This window comes from Colletotrichum siamense (assembly GCF_013390195.1).
Source record: "Colletotrichum siamense strain Cg363 chromosome Unknown KSG_Cg363_contig10, whole genome shotgun sequence".
In the NCBI taxonomy this organism is placed as follows: Eukaryota; Fungi; Ascomycota; class Sordariomycetes; order Glomerellales; family Glomerellaceae; genus Colletotrichum; species Colletotrichum siamense.
The window spans coordinates 2,522,328-2,537,575 of record NW_023501023.1 but is presented as its reverse complement, the minus strand read 5'-3'; the positions used below and the strand labels follow the sequence as shown (position 1 = coordinate 2,537,575).

General features: G+C 57.3%; 5 protein-coding genes across 5 annotated transcripts; 2 read left to right on the top strand and 3 right to left on the bottom strand.

Moving 5' to 3' along the window:
* Positions 1 to 100: 100 nt before the first annotated feature.
* CGCS363_v014562 (Uncharacterized protein) lies at positions 101 to 3,949 on the bottom strand (the record flags this gene model as incomplete). Its single annotated transcript, XM_036646411.1, has 1 exon — positions 101 to 3,949. The coding sequence occupies one exon, from the start codon at positions 3,947 to 3,949 to the stop codon at positions 101 to 103; it is 3,849 nt and encodes a 1,282-aa protein (XP_036488348.1).
* A 1,171-nt stretch (positions 3,950 to 5,120) lies between these two features.
* On the top strand, positions 5,121 to 7,649 carry PUT3-1 (Proline utilization trans-activator; the record flags this gene model as incomplete). Its single annotated transcript, XM_036646410.1, has 6 exons — positions 5,121 to 5,185; positions 5,337 to 5,372; positions 5,422 to 5,462; positions 5,520 to 5,675; positions 5,727 to 6,971; positions 7,042 to 7,649. The coding sequence occupies 6 exons, from the start codon at positions 5,121 to 5,123 to the stop codon at positions 7,647 to 7,649; spliced, it is 2,151 nt and encodes a 716-aa protein (XP_036488347.1).
* Positions 7,650 to 8,580: 931 nt separating this feature from the next.
* On the top strand, positions 8,581 to 10,206 carry CGCS363_v014560 (putative transporter; the record flags this gene model as incomplete). Its single annotated transcript, XM_036646409.1, has 3 exons — positions 8,581 to 8,765; positions 8,827 to 9,507; positions 9,588 to 10,206. 3 exons carry the CDS (start codon positions 8,581 to 8,583, stop codon positions 10,204 to 10,206), a joined length of 1,485 nt encoding a protein of 494 aa, XP_036488346.1.
* Positions 10,207 to 10,546: 340 nt separating this feature from the next.
* Positions 10,547 to 12,271, bottom strand: laeA-1 (Secondary metabolism regulator laeA; the record flags this gene model as incomplete). Its single annotated transcript, XM_036646408.1, has 11 exons — positions 10,547 to 10,598; positions 10,660 to 11,076; positions 11,134 to 11,271; positions 11,326 to 11,363; positions 11,428 to 11,450; positions 11,509 to 11,631; positions 11,683 to 11,701; positions 11,763 to 11,785; positions 11,839 to 11,932; positions 11,989 to 12,174; positions 12,239 to 12,271. The coding sequence occupies 11 exons, from the start codon at positions 12,269 to 12,271 to the stop codon at positions 10,547 to 10,549; spliced, it is 1,146 nt and encodes a 381-aa protein (XP_036488430.1).
* Positions 12,272 to 13,219: 948 nt separating this feature from the next.
* Positions 13,220 to 15,126, bottom strand: rhiE-1 (Rhamnogalacturonate lyase; the record flags this gene model as incomplete). Its single annotated transcript, XM_036646407.1, has 4 exons — positions 13,220 to 14,119; positions 14,170 to 14,298; positions 14,354 to 14,802; positions 14,910 to 15,126. The coding sequence occupies 4 exons, from the start codon at positions 15,124 to 15,126 to the stop codon at positions 13,220 to 13,222; spliced, it is 1,695 nt and encodes a 564-aa protein (XP_036488431.1).
* Between the last annotated feature and the right edge of the window lie 122 nt (positions 15,127 to 15,248).

The following is a 15,248-nucleotide window of genomic DNA, read 5'->3' as shown; positions in this document are numbered from 1 at the left end:
TCTATCGATCCTGAGAACCTTTAAATGCGTTTGAACAGCCTAAAATCAATTAACCCAATTAAACTCCTCTGAATGCTTCCATGCAGGTATCATCCCACCCTCACGCCTCGACCGCGCCCCAGGCACCACCGCCCGGCGACTGGATAATCACCCTCTCCCCAGCCCTCAACTTCGTCGTCGCCTTCGCCCCAAGGTTCACCACCCTCTCCTCCCCATTCTTCATATCATCCCTGACAATAACCAAGTTCACACCCGCCTCTCCATCTCCACCACCCTCCATGCCATACGGCCGCCTGCTCCGGCGCTCGCTGAGAATGGAGCACTGCACCGGCACCCGGAACTCAATCTCCCTCACGGTGCCGTCGCCGCCGCGGTTGCGGCCCACGCCGCCCGACCCCGCGCGCAGCTGGAACCGGCGCAGCACGCACGGGTAGCGCTTCTCGAACACCTCGGGGTCCGTAATGCGCGTGTTCGTCATGTGCGTGTGCACGCCGCTCTGGCCCGCCCACGTCGGCCCCGCGCCCGCGCCGCCGGCGATCGTCTCGTAGTATCCGAACCCGTCCTTGTGCTCGCCCGTCACGGGGTCCTTGCCGCCCGTGCCGAAGGTGAGGTTGTTGCAGCAGCCCTGGGAGGCGGCGGACGCGCGGAACGCCTTGAGGACCACGTCGGTGATGCGCTGCGAGGTGAGCACGTTGCCGCCGACGACGGCGAGCCCCGCGCCCGGGTTGAGGATGCTGCCGTCCGGGATGACGATGTCGATCGGCGCGAGGCAGCCCTGGTTGAGCGGGATCTGCGACGAGATGAGCCCGCGCAGGCAGTAGATGATGGCGGAGTGGGTGATTGCGATCGGGGCGTTGGTGTTGCCGAGGACCTGCGGGCCGGTGCCGGTGAAGTCGAAGGTGGCGGAGCCGTCGGGGGAGACGGTGATCTTAAGGGAGATGGGCGTGCCGTCGTCCATGTAGTCGACGGCGACGAGGGGCTCGGGGCCGAACTTGGCGAGGGTGGATTGCATGAGCTCGCGCACGGCGTGCTCGGCCGTGTGCTGGATGGCGTACATGTAGCGGTGGACGGTGGCGAGGCCGTACTCTGCGATGAGGGCCTTGATCAGGGCGATGCCCTTGGCGTTGGCGGCGATCTGGGCCTTGAGATCTGAGAGGTTGTCCTGCAGTCTGCGGGTGCCGGAGCAGCCGTCGTACTGGGCGGGCTCCTCGAGCAGCAGGCGGCGGACTTCGTTTTCGTTGAAGCGGCCCTCGCTGACGAGCTTCGTCGACTCGATGGCGGCGCCCTCCTGCCAGAGAGCGGATGACGTCGGCGGCATGGAGCCGGGGAGGATGCCACCAATGTCCGCGTGGTGTCCACGAGAGGCGACGTAGAAGGCAATCTCCTCGCCGTCGAAAACGGGCGTGATGACGGTGATGTCGGGCAAATGGGTTCCTCCGCAGGACGGGTGGTTGGAAACGAGGACGTCACCGTCCTTCAACTTGCCGTTCCACAGGTTGTGCTGATAGCGCACGGCGAACTGCATAGAGCCGAGATGCACAGGGACGTGAGGAGCGTTAGCGACGAGGCCACCGTCGGGGCTGAAGATGGCGCAAGAGAAATCAAGACGCTCCTTGATATTGGTAGACACGGCCGTCTTTTGCAAGGTGCGACCCATCTGTTCGGCGATCGACATGAAACGGTGGCCGAAGACGGTCAGTTGAACGGGGCTGAACTCCTCCTGCTCGCCGTTGGTCTTGGCGACGACCTCCTTGGGCGCGCGGTCGATGACAACGTAGCTGTCGAGGACGGTGGCAGTCGACGCAGGCGTAACGAGAATGGTCTGCGTGTTGTCGATAATCAAAGCCGGGCCAGTGATGCGGGCGCCGACAGGGATGGTCTGAAGCTCATAGATCGCAGTGTCGAGGTGGCCGTGGCCCTCAAAGTAGACCTTGTTTGTGCCGCTGGGAGAGGGAGTCGCCGCAGTCGAGCCCTCAACGGCCTTCATCTGCGCAAAGGGGCTCTTCTCAACCTTGGCGCGCGCGGCGCCCGTCGCGCGGATACGGATATCGTCGACAATGATGGCCTTCTCGGGGAAATGGAACCCAAAGCCGCGACGGTGCGCGTCCTCGAACTCCGTCTTGAAGTTCCAGTCGGCGCCCTTGAGGATCATCAGGGAGCTGCTCGAGCCGGCGTATCTCATGTTGAGATACGCGTCGTGGGTGATGCGGTCCTCGGCGAACCCCTGCTTCACGAGCTCGAGGGTGGCTTGGGAGGAGAGGTCCTCGAGTTGCTGCTGGATGCTGGCGGCGGTCTCGTCGGAGTAGGTGATAGCAGAGGGGCGCTGGATCTCGTGCACGACGTCGGCCAAGGACATGCCGTAGGCTGACAGGATGGACGAGTACTTGTGGATGATGATGCGGGAGATGCCCAGAACAGTCGCGACGGAGCACGCATGCTGGCCACCCGCACCACCGAAGCAAGCAAGATGGTGAACACCAGCCTCGTAACCGCGAGCTTCGGTGAGGGCACGGATAGGACTGGCCATGCCCTCGTCGGCAACCTTCAAGAAGCCCAGAGCAACCTCCTCCGGGGAGAGAAGAGACAGGCCAGAGGCCTCGCGGTCCTTGTTGATCCGGCTGGTGAGCTCGAGGAACTTGGAAGCAGTGACTTCGCGGTTCAAGGGCTCGTTCTCCTTGGGGCCGAAGACCTTGGGGAAGTACTCAGGCAGAAGCCTTCCGAGGAACAGGTTTGCGTCCGTCACGGTGAGCGGGCCGCCCTTGCGGTAGCAGGCCGGGCCGGGGTGAGCAGAAGCGGACTCGGGCCCGACGTTGAAGAGGCCGTTCTTCCATGTCAGAATCGAACCACCTCCGGCAGCCACGGTGTGAATATCGAGCTGCGGCGACTGAATAGCAATGCCGGCCGTCGTCGTCTCGAACACGTGGTCGTAGACACCAGCGTACCGAGACACATCGGTGGAGGTACCACCCATATCGAAACCAATCACCGGACGGCGCTCCTCATCGTCCCAGGAGGTCTGCGCGTAACCGACGACACCACCAGCAGGGCCGGACAGGATGGCCTTCAGACCGCTAAACTTGCGGTAGTCCACCAGGCCGCCGTCCGACTGCATGAACTCGATACGAGTAGCAGCAGCCGCAAACCCGCCCTTGAAGTTGGCCGAGATCGAGTCGATGTACTGGCGGATGACGGGTGTGAGGTAAGCGTCAGCCACGGCGGACATGCCGCGGGGCACGACGTTGATCATGGGCTGGACCTCGGACGACAGCGTCACGGAGAAGCCCATCTCGGCCGCGACACGGCCCACCAGCAGCTCGTGGTCCGGGTACGCGTACGAGTGGATGAAGACGACGGCGATGGACCGGAAGCCCTGCTCGCGGACCTTCTCCAGCTGCGTCTTGATCTCGGCCAGGTCTGGCCTCTTCAGGACCCGGATGGTCTCCCCGGTGATGGCGGTCACCAGCTCCTTGTCGTCGGGTGTGGGGGTGGTCTTGACGGAGGCCGGGTCCTCGGTGTAGTCCTCCATGGTGATGCGCTCGTCGACCTCGACGACTTCGTCGAAGAGGACCTCTGGCCTCGTCACCGAGAGATCGAAGATGTTGGGTCTGGACTGGTTTCCGATGGCCAGCAAGTCGCGGAAGCCCTTGGTTGTGATGAGGGCAACGCGCTCTCCTTTCCTCTCGAGAAGGGCGTTTGTGGCTACTGTGGTGCCCATGCGGATGGACTCGACGTGGAAGAGGTCCAGGAGCTGGCCTCTGGGTAGCGTCTCCCCGGTGACCATTTCCAGGATTCTGCGGATGCCCTCGGTGGGAGCATCTTGGTAGTTGGCCGGGTCGACGGAGAGAAGCTTGAGGATGATGTCCTCTCTGCCGGGGATGGCGGCGTGCACATCTGTAAAGGTGCCGCCTCTGTCGATGGAAATGCGGATGCGATGTGACTTGACGGTCATGATGATTGTCTGGGTTCGACTTTTGTATACAGTCGAAAGGCTGATGATATTGAAGAGAAGAAGGAAATGTGGCAGGGGTATCACGAGCAGTTGAGCCACAGCAACACGAATGAAGATGGGATAAGTCAACAACAGACAGATGTTCACTGTTGAGGGTTTATACTCAAAATGGTTCTCACAGTGAGTTTGTCACGATGTGTGAAAGCGCAGCTTAATAATTTGCCGTTGGGATCGGTAAAATGGGGCGTCGGAAGACATCTGCGATCGAGGAGAGGATTGTCCCTGAAACCGGCCTCTCGCGTTGCGCCATCGAGTCTCCCAGACGATTCATGATCGGGAATTCACGCTTCAAAGGCACAGACACAGCTGCTGGGCTGCCTTCACTCGGCCACAACGGCTTCAAGGCGCCATCGGCCTTTGCACCGGAGGTCGTCGGCGGGGGAAAGACGGCCAAGCTGAGAGTTTGGCTGCAGTGTCTGGCGGAGTGGGTCCCCGATCAGAGAATCTGCGAATGAGAATAGAGGTATTGGCCGATACTTGATAAGGCATGATGGCGAATGATGAAGTGGGATTGCGAGATATGAATTCGAGCGCGAGACAGGCAAACGCTCGACTGTAGCCGTCGGAGTGGGTCCCCGACGATATCGGCCTATCGACGGCACCTGATTGGATTTGAGCCGATGTCAGTCTCGGATCATCTCCGGGCCGGTCAGCTCCACCGCGGGCAGGGGTCCGGCTGTCGGCTGGTCTGTGCATCGGCAAAAAGACCGACTTCGCGATTGGAGGCGCCTTGGTCATGAAAACATGTCACTCGCTGCCCATCGCCGTCGCATTTCACCGTGCTGTCGGTGTCATCCTTTGGAGGCAGTGGAGCAATACCCCATAAAGCCCGATCCTCCAGGCTCCATGCTCTCACGAAAGCCATGAAAGTGTGCATATCCGTCGGTTCGACGTCTCTCCAACCATCCAGTCGTCCGTGGCCCCCAAGTCCGTGATTCCCCCGCGTTGAACCCCAGCCCGTGAAGCATTTCTGTGTGTCAACGACTCCATCTTCAAGAGGCAGCACAGACCCGCCCGCCTGCCTGCATCCAGCATCGCACATGGGGGTGCTTCATCCCCACAACTGATATGCCCGAGTGAGAGATCAGACATCACCAATACACACATCGAAATGTCGTCGGCGACCTCTGCATCTCCATCGCAGGCGGGCGAGAGTAGTAACACAAGACCAGTAGCGTAAGCGCAATCTACATGGTTTCATATTGCCAAGACCGTTTTTGTCCTGATGCGTGTGGTCTAGTTGTTTAAACTGCCGTCAACGGCGGTCGTATTGCTCCAAGGAGAAGCCGATTTGTTCACGATGCCGCGATAGCAATTTAATTTGCAGCTATGAAGAGACGAGAAAGATTACTGTCACCGAGGCGTAAGTTTGTTGCGCCAAAGTCTTTGAGTTATAACTGACTTGTTACAAGCCACTTGAGGGAGCTCGAGTGGAAGGCAAAAGCTTATGACGGTACAAATCCAACTCATGGCGTCTGTGATGGTCTCAGAGACTGACTTTTCCTTGCAGAGCTACTTACCCGTCAATCTCAGAACGGCCAAGGCCAGAGCATACCTGGTGCAAAGCCCAAAGGAATCTCGACCGAGGAGAATGACGAGGAATTTGAGGACGCGCATCCTTTGCTGGAGCCTTTCAACCAGTTGAGCGTTCATAAACCATCAACAAGTAGTGCCAAGTTCAGATGATATGCGATTGATGATACTGATTCATGCTCAGGTTTCAAAGGCCCAGGGTCTTCGGACAACTTCCTACGAAGCGTCAGGAAACTCTCCGGCTTCCACGGTGATGACGGCAGCCTGGACGTAAACCCCAACTTCTATGAGCCGAGCGCTTTACCATCACGGCGGGAGACAGCGAGAACACGAGTAAGACTACCGCCGATCGACATTGCACGAAGGCTCTTCGCCGCACAATACACGTACATCGGCACCATCTTCTCATTCACAGACCCGAAGGAGAAGTTCGACCAGCTATTGACCGAAGCGTACCGTGGTCCTCCAGACCCGTCGGACAAAGAAGCATGTCTTTCGTACGCTAAAGTCCTCATCATCTTGGCCTTTGGCCAGCTCTACTCTGTCAATCAATGGGTAGATTTCAGGGGGCCGCCAGGGTTCGAATACTTCACCCATGCCTTGAACCTACTCCCGGACACACATGAGGAGGGCTCGATTCTCTGTGTGGAGACCTTGGCGCTCATTGGCTACTTTATGCAAAACATGAACCGACGTGATGCTGCATTTCTATATATCGGCATGGCCCTTCGCATGGCCATCTCACTTGGGCTGCATCACGAAGTCGGCTACAGCCCGACGCCCACTACCTTGCAAGGCCAAGATGCGAATCCAGAATCGATCGATCACGACACGAGGGAGCACAGGCGGCGAGTTTGGTGGTCGGTCTACAGCCTAGACCGCATTCTGTCAGTCAAATCCGGCAACCCCATTACCATCCAAGACGAAGACATAGGGGTGGATCTCCCCTCCCGACTATCCAGGGAAGCAGAATACTGCCCTGCGGTGGTCTTGCGGCACTACACCGAGCTCTCCAGAATCCTCGGTGAGATCCACAACACCATCTACCGCAGGACAAGCAAGACGGCGCCGAAGTCCGGACAACGGCTCATGGCGTCGGTGCAAGGCATCATCCTCGGCCTGTCCAAGTGGAACCAGGACCTGCCAGACGACCTGCGCTTCGACCCGGCTCGCCTCAGCATCAGCCGCGAGAGCGTCAGCACGTTTGCCCATTACTACCAGTGCATCAACATGACTGCGCGGCCGCTGCTATTTCAGGTCGTGCAGAAGCGTTTGAAGAGAATCCGGAGCAGCAACGATCCCGGCGAAAAGGAGAGGGACTGGAAGGAGGGCTTGTCGCAGACAACCGTGAGAGTCATCGACATGTGCATCGGGGCCGCCCAAGACACCATCAACATGATGACCGTCGCGGCGCAGAGGGATCTTGTGGGTAAGTAAAGTAACTCCTTCAACTATGCAGCATGCATGCGGGATAGCGGGCTAACGGAGTAAATACGCAGCAACGTACGGCTACATGGACGGCGAACACGTATTCTCAGCCTCCATCGTCCTCGTCATGGTCTGCGTCGTATTCCCCACCAACGCGTCCAACATGCTCGCCATGAACGCCGGGCTGGACCTCCTCCGCGGCATGGGCGAGCGCGGCAACAGCTACATGGGCGCCCGCTACGAGCTGCTAGCCAACCTGCGCTCGGCGGTCATGTCCGAAGCCAACACCCACCTCGAGCAGCAGCCGCTGGGCGCGTTCCCGACGACCTTCTCGCCCACGGAGTCGCTCATGCCGGCGGGCGTCATCCCGCCGAACGTCGCGATGCTGCCGGTCAACAGCATGAGCGGCGACGGCAACCTCCTGGCGATGCGGTACTCGCTGGGAGGCGGGCAGAACATGGTCGTCGGCGCCGAGCGGGTCACGTTCCCCGTGGTCGACAACAGCGCGCTCGGGGAGCCGTTCTACGACGAGAGCGTGAGCACGGTGATGGACTTTGGGCTGTGGGAGGAGGGCTTCGCGGACCCGGCGATGGCGATGGACGCGAGCTTCGACTTCTCGCAGTGGACGCAGACGGCCGCTGCTGGCATGACTCAGGCAGATGATAGGATGGATGTATGACAAGCAACTCTTATTTTGCAAACTGCTGTCGCTCACCAGAAAAGTTTCGCCTTATCGATGTTATCGCCATGGGTGACCACAAAAGTCTGGCCACTTTTTTTCTGTTTCTGGCGATCGGCATAAGCTGGACGAACGCCTGAGGCGGTGACTAGCAAGAAAGGAGTCGAAGCCCGAGACTTCGGACGTCGTGTCCGGGGTGGCTTTTGTTATCCTGACATCATGCCGGGTGGCTTGGATGAGCTTCCTTGATACCGCGCCTAACACCCAAAGAGCTAAGACAAGGAACACCAACGCTGTGGTTTTCCGCGGCGTACTATGGTTTATGTTCCCCCAACGAACCTATGAAGGCAACTCCCAGCGCCTTCTTGAACCCAAATTACTCGCCAATGCAACGGCCACGCGAAGGATGATAGGGGAGCCACCCCGAAGGCGGGCGGGTGGAGAAGGCGCTATCAGCGCTATCATTCCCTGGTGGGGATGATCTCCCCGCACCGTCAGGGGTGTCGGTGAGGTCCTCCGATCATGGCCTGCTCTCTGGTTCGCAGACGACAGCCTGCCTTGCCCTGCGGCGCGGTTCTGCTCGTCGTCGTTAGGGGAAAGCCAAGAAATGCGGAGAGTAGTTACTAGTTGCCCCCTCACGATGTCACCGTTCGATACCAAGGATCCGTCTACCCGTGCCATGTGGGTTCGGCAATGCGACACATCCCGACGAACTGAAAGCGTTATCCGTCAAGGAGAGAGAGAAAGATGCAGGTGTCCCCCGGGAGGGGTATCGGCATTGGGAAAGATAAAGTCGAGTGATGCCCCCGTCACATCGTCCTGCAGCAGGAGATCCAAGAATAAGGAACAAACTTTAATTCGACTCACGTCTTGACGAGCTCACCAACTCCCACCAAGACCCTGAGGTGAGAATAGTCCCTGTTTCTTCGCCATGACGACAATCTCCACGGCCGTCGATGCCTCCGGCGGCATCACGGACTCTACGGAAAAGGGCCTCGGAAGCGACATTGATCGCGTCGACTCCAACAACGGCACCACGGCCATGGAGTCCATCGACCCGGCGGCCGAGCAGAAGCTCCTCCTCAAGCTTGACGCCTTTTTCGTGCCCATCATCATGTAAGATTGCTGTCAAATTCACGAACACAATTGCTCTTGACTAACAATTGATGAAAAACAGGCTGGTCTACCTGACCTGCTTCCTCGACCGAACCAACATCGGCAACGTCAAAGTCGCCGGCATGCCCGAAGACATCGGCGCCTCAACGCAAGAATTCTCCACCGCCATCTCCATCTTCTACGCGACCTACGTCGTCTTCGAGTCCCCATGGACCATCCTCATGAAGCGCCTCACCCCCCGCGTCCTGCTCACCGGCCTCTGCGTCGTCTGGTCCATCACCACCATCTTCTCGGGCTTCATCACCGGCATCGCGGGGTTGTACGTCGTGCGTCTCATCCTCGGCGCCTGCGAGGCCGGTCTCTTTCCCACGCTGAACCTCTACCTCACCATGGTGTACAAGCGCGAGGAGCAGGCCAAGCGCGTGTCGTACCTGTTCGTCTGCACCGCAATCGCCGGCGCCTTCGGAGGCCTGCTCGCGTACTCCATTCTGAAGATGGACGGCGTTGCGGGCCGCGCCGGATGGAGATGGGTCTTCATTATCGAGGGCATCTTCAGCATCATCATCGCGCCCATCATCTGGTTCGGTCTGCCAAATGATCCTGGCAACGCGTACTTTCTCACCGCTGAGGAGAAGCGCATGATGAAGGTCCGCGCGGCACAGCGCGTGCAGTACATGGGCAGCGAGGAGTTCAGCTGGGACGAGGTCAAGATTGCGTTGAAGGACCCGAAGCTGTACATCAGGTATGTCCACTGCACACATTCCCATCTCCCCTCACCGCATCATATCATGGCGCAATGCTAACACCATCTCTCACAAACAGCGGCCTCATCCAGTTCTGCCAAGACATCCTCCTCTACGGCTTCAGCACCTTCCTCCCCTCCATCATCGTCAGCATGGGCTACACCAGCATCGAGGCCCAGTACCTCAGCATCCCCGTCTACATCTTCGGCGGCATCGCCTTCCTCTGCTTCGCCTACGTCTCCGACCGCCTGTGCCTGCGCGGGCCCCTCGTCCTGCTGGCCAACGTCCCCGGCATCCTCGGCTACATCCTCATCATCTGCCCGACCCCCAACGGCGTCAAGTTCTTCGGCACCTTCCTGTGCGCCGTGGCCGTCTACAACGGGCCCGGGCTGAACCTGACGTGGCTCAATGTCAACATCGCGCCGCACTACCGCAGGGCCACGGCGATCGGCATGCAGCAGTCTATCGGCAACACGGCGGGCATCGTCGCGGGACAGATCTACCGCACCTCGCCATACCTTCTGGGCAATGCGTTCTCTGTTGGCGCATTGGGTGTTTCGCAGCTGTTGATCATTGCAAAGTGGCTGTACATCAGGCGGTGCAATGAGATGAAGAGAAAGATTGCCAGTGGTGAGATGGAGGATACGAGGAAGGTCAAGACTGGTGACTGGGAGCTGGATTTCCGTTATCATTTGTGAAGGGGTTCAGACGGACCAGAAACGGTGCTATACACTTCAGGATACGGAGCAACTTCATATAAGGCCTCATGTTTTCTAATCAGCAAAGTAATTGTTTGAATCAACTTACGGTGCTACGATTTGGAGCCCGTAATAATGTCGAGCTCGTTCACTTTGACGATGGGGTTAAATCCCAAATTCGAGGAGTCGAGATATAAGTCTTTCTCAAGTATCCGCACTCAAGTCCGCTGGGAAACACTGTTGATCGTGGCGAACAAATTAAGACAAATACACTCAAATAAATCGCAAATAGGAATTCCATTGACATATTTACGCTGCCTGCAAAACTCTTCAGCGTAGTCTACTCAACTACCGGTGGCTGTTCCAATGGCTTTCTCCCATAAACGCCAAAGCTAAGAGAAATTAGCAACAATCAGAGACACCTTGCAAGCATTGCAGGTAGCAACAACTCACACGTTCCAGTAGGCATGTATGTTGCGATTCTTGAAGTCATTTCTGACCCCAGCACAGAACGCGAGCACCTCCTCGCGCGTCCACCCGAGCACGCGTGTGTAGAGCGCCAAGCACGAAGGCTCTATCCCCGCCATGCACGCCTCCCTCACCCACTCTCCCCGGTGGTAGAGCTTTCTGTCCTTGGTCCACGGGGAAACCGGCCACACCTCCTTCACCTCGACCACGTCAACAAACCCGGCGTCCTGCAGCATTCGCTTGAACTGAGAGGGCGCTTCAATGGACCGTCCCATCTTCTGAACCGCTTCGATCAGGAGAGAAGACCACTCGGACATTGATGTGCCTTTCAAAGTGTCGTCGTCGCTGAGGATGGGGAATGCGTTATCCTGCAGCTCAATGTAACCGCCGGGTTCGAGTTTGCTTATGTCTCAATCAGTACTTGTCCACACTGCGTTAAAACAAGCGTCAGCCACGCACTCGTAAGCCTTTCGCAGGAGCTTCTCCCAGCTCTCGAAGCATGAGTTGCCATGTCGGATGAAGATGAAATCAAACGGCTGCGACCACGTCCAGTCCTTGTCTACGTCGTCGACCTCAAACCGGCAATTGGGGGGCGTACTGTTCGAGCCTGTCATTTTTGGCTCATTCAAACCAAGTCTTTGGCCGACTTACCTCGAAGGTTGGATGGGACTCAGATCAACGCCAATGACCTACAGCGGCAATGCTGTTCAACGCCTCGTTCATGGCATCAAAGATGTGAGAGATTCGACCTACCTCAGCTTCAGGGTGCTCGTCCGCTGCGTGGTTGTCAGCCTATATGGGAACTTGGAGGTGAGTCCCGATAGATCCACTTACCGTACTCAAGAGCCCAGATACCGGTTCCGGTTCCTACATCCAGAACCCGTTTGGCACTCTTTGACTTGGGGGACAGGCAGAACTGGCCATCCCAGGTCACCATCCACAGATGGTGCTGTAAATCTAGATCAGGTCAACATAGGCGGGTAGCAAAGTCGACGAAATTGAAATTACCCAAACGATCTTGCTCCGCCTACGGGTTGTCAGAATGGTCAGGCTACATGCCGATAGATGTATTAGGATTGGGGAAGTACCTCGTCATTCGGAAGAACGTACGCTACATATTTTTCAGTCAAGAACAATCCAAGTCGGAAGTTGTAAGGGACTTACTCCCGTCACTCATGCTGTGATATGTGCGTCCATTTTCTTCTCGGTACTGCAGGATGCTGGATCTCAGAGAAGCAGTCGAGGATGTGCCGTCCGACTGCGTCGAACACGTTAGAATTTATACAAGAAATACAGCATAGTAGTATTGCCAACCACGGCTAGAACGGACGATCCATCGGAAAACTGGTCATCGTCGCCAAGAGCCTCAAGCGCTTGCGGAGCCGCCTGCGTCGGCTCCGGCTCTGGCTCGTGAGATGGAGTTCCAGTCGTGTTAAGCTGCGCGTTCGACTGGGTGGCGTTCTGGCTGTGTGCGCCTGCGGCCTCTTCGGGCTGGGCAGCCTGCTAACTTGTCAGTTCATCATCGCGCCTTGAGCTGTTCTGCCCTGCAGTAGATGATGTTTACAGCGCTGGTTGTCAACAAATCACGGACGTCCATCTTGCTTGCCTTTCTGATCAACGTAAATCTTCGCGACAGTCGAGATGGTAAAGGCGGAGAGGTGTCCTGATGCTTCAATCTGAGCTCGCGTTCCCCCTCTCGCCATACAATTATTCCCCCGCTCCAACAGCCCCCTCGGTTGGTTTGTGGGATTGGCTGTTTGTCACCCAACGCCGCATCTGGTTGGACTGCGCCGCATACACGCAGATGCAGTGTCTCGGCGCTCCCGATCATCCCTATTGGAGGATTGGCTGATAAGAATACATCGGTTCAAACCGGCTGAAAGCCGTTGGACTAACCCATCATGGTCGAGTAGACTATGACCGGCCCCGAGAGAACCAACCACTGATCCTCGACCTTATGTTCGTTTTACTTGGCCATTTTGTTCTTGCTGTTCTGCTACAGTTGATCACATAATAATATTTTCTACCGCACCCAGCCGAGACAAACACGGCTAATATGGGTTCGAGTTGAGGGCTCGCGACCGCAGATCAGGCGCGCGGCGCGCAGAATCTCCAAGCCGCATCTCTCTGCTGTAATAAGATACTAGTCCAACTAACCGCTCAGTGCATCTTGTTTACAGGGTAAACTTGATGTAATCCTTTTGCTTGAGGTCTGCCTCAAAAAGTCGGGAACCGAAATCACTCTGTGGGCCGCTCGATTGCTAGGGTCGTTGAACTCAGTTGACGTCAAAGGTCCGAAAAACTTCTCAGCACAGTATCAATCAAGTTCAATTCATCTGTCGTATTCGACAGTCAACGTGTAAAGTGAAGGTTTGAAGCACGCGTTGCACGAAATTGTCTTCAGGGAGGACCTTGATTCTGACTATCATTGCCGCCAATAACACCTCGAGCAAGGGCTCTAAGTTTGTTTTCTTTTCTTGTGCAATGTTTATATGTCGCCATTTGCAGGCCCTCGCGGTCACTTCATACTCGTGCCTCTCTTATCTCAAATCCACTCAAGTATGATGCTGTCCCAGAGGAACCCTCTCCACTGGGTATACCGCGTGACGCTGAACCCAACCGTGTTCTTTCCCGCCTTCAGAATGTCAGTATCGATCTTATACTGGAAGAACCTCCATTCTCCGCTGATCTTTCCAGAGCGGTACAGCGCAGGATCACTCGTCAGGACATCCTTGCTCAACGAGCCGTAGACCTGCCCATTGACATCGATATCGAGCGCCGCGCTCTGCGAGTAGCCAGCCAACGATACACTCAGAAGCGCAGTCCTGTTAGCGGCAACATCGGCAGCAGGGAGATCAAACTCGATCGTCCACTTTCCGACGGCAGACGACGCAAAGTACCAATCCGAATCTTGGGACTGACCAACGACGAACGTCAGGTTCGCAGGGCTGTCGGCCGCCACGCCATGTTGGTACGGCACACCGCCGTTCTTGAACCCCGTCGCCTTCTTGTCGAACTCGCCGACCTGGAAGATGCGCTTGCTGCTGGGAACCTTCCACGAAAGCTGGCCGAGGTTCGCCGTCTTGTCCTTCGAGACGGTCACGGGCGCGGTGAAGTTGGTGTACACGTCGGCGAGCTTGCCGCCGTTGGACCAGGCGTAGACGGCGTACGAGCCGGTGCGGACATTGTCGAAGGTAAAGCGGCCCTTGTCGTTGGTATACGTCGTGTAGTAGTAGTTTGTGCCTTGGATGGAGGGGCGGATCGTGGTGTCGGAGTCGCCGAGGTAGACGGCCGCGTTGGAGGCAGGGCGGCCGTCAGACAGTGTGAGAGTTCCTTCAATCCCGCCACGGGAATGGTAGGCAGAGTCCTTGAACCACGTGTACGGAACGTGCTTGACCTCTTCCTTGTGCTTTTGCGCGGCGTCGGCAACGTCGCCGTTGTTCTTCTACTGTGTTAGCAGTGCAAGAGTTAATCCATACGTTCGAAAAGTCTCACCAGGTACCAGAGCCAAGGGCCCCAGACCTTGCCCACCGGCTGAGCAACGGTCTGTCCAACACGAAAGTGCGAAGTGTCCTGAACAACATTCAGCTGCACCGAGTCTCCAGTCTTTGACTCTCTGTGGATCTGCCGCAATGTCAGAACATACGATTTTCACACGGCAGACCGACCTCGCACTCACCGTCAGAGTCTGACTCAAGTGATCGCTGTTGTAGTACTCGGTCGTCGGGTGGATGTACCACGACCCGGCCTCCGAGCCATAGATGCCATAAAAGTCGCGATCCCTCACAGCGTTCGACCAATCATACTTGGTGATGAAAGACCCATCAGCCAACTGCCAGGTCTCATCCTGGACCTTGGTCGCGTTTGCGTACAGCGAAAAGTCGGGCAGGGGCTCGTCCTTCAGATGCGTGCGACCGTTCGGAAAGTACTCCGGCGCCAGTCTCCACAACGTCCGGAGGATGCTGATGTCGGGCAGGGCCCGGTTGACAAAGTACTGATACGCGCCGCTCAGGTCGTCGAAGATGACCCAGTGGAAGTCGCCCGCAGCGGCGGAGAAGCTGACGTCAATGTAGTTTGTGCCTCGGGATGCGATTGTGGCATTGGTGAACTGGAGATTGTTTTCGCCATCTAGCAATATGTCAGATATTAAAAGCCCCAAATTGCGATGGGTCCGGGGAGGGGAGGGGGCGTTGTTTAATGTTATCGGGAAAGGGAGGGAAGCCGTCAAATCGTACCGTAGCCGACGTAGTGGCCGACGGCCGAGCCCACCAGATCGGCGCCCGGGACGCCGGTCCAGTAAAGCTTGGTCGCGTACAGCGAGCCCTGCGTCAGATTCCAGAGATCATTTCCAATGACCCAGGTTGAGTCATTAATCTGCTCGAGGAAGGGCCCCTTGCCGGCGCTGACGACGGAGGCGGTCAGCGCCCAGACGGAAAGTCCTGAGAAGCGCATGTTGTCGGGCGCAGAAGACGAATTCCAGCGAGGCGCTTGAGCTTGAAGCTATGTTGTCTACGAGGGGTGACGACGCGAAGCTTGTCCAAACTCTAAGAACACCACCATACTGAAAGCGCGAA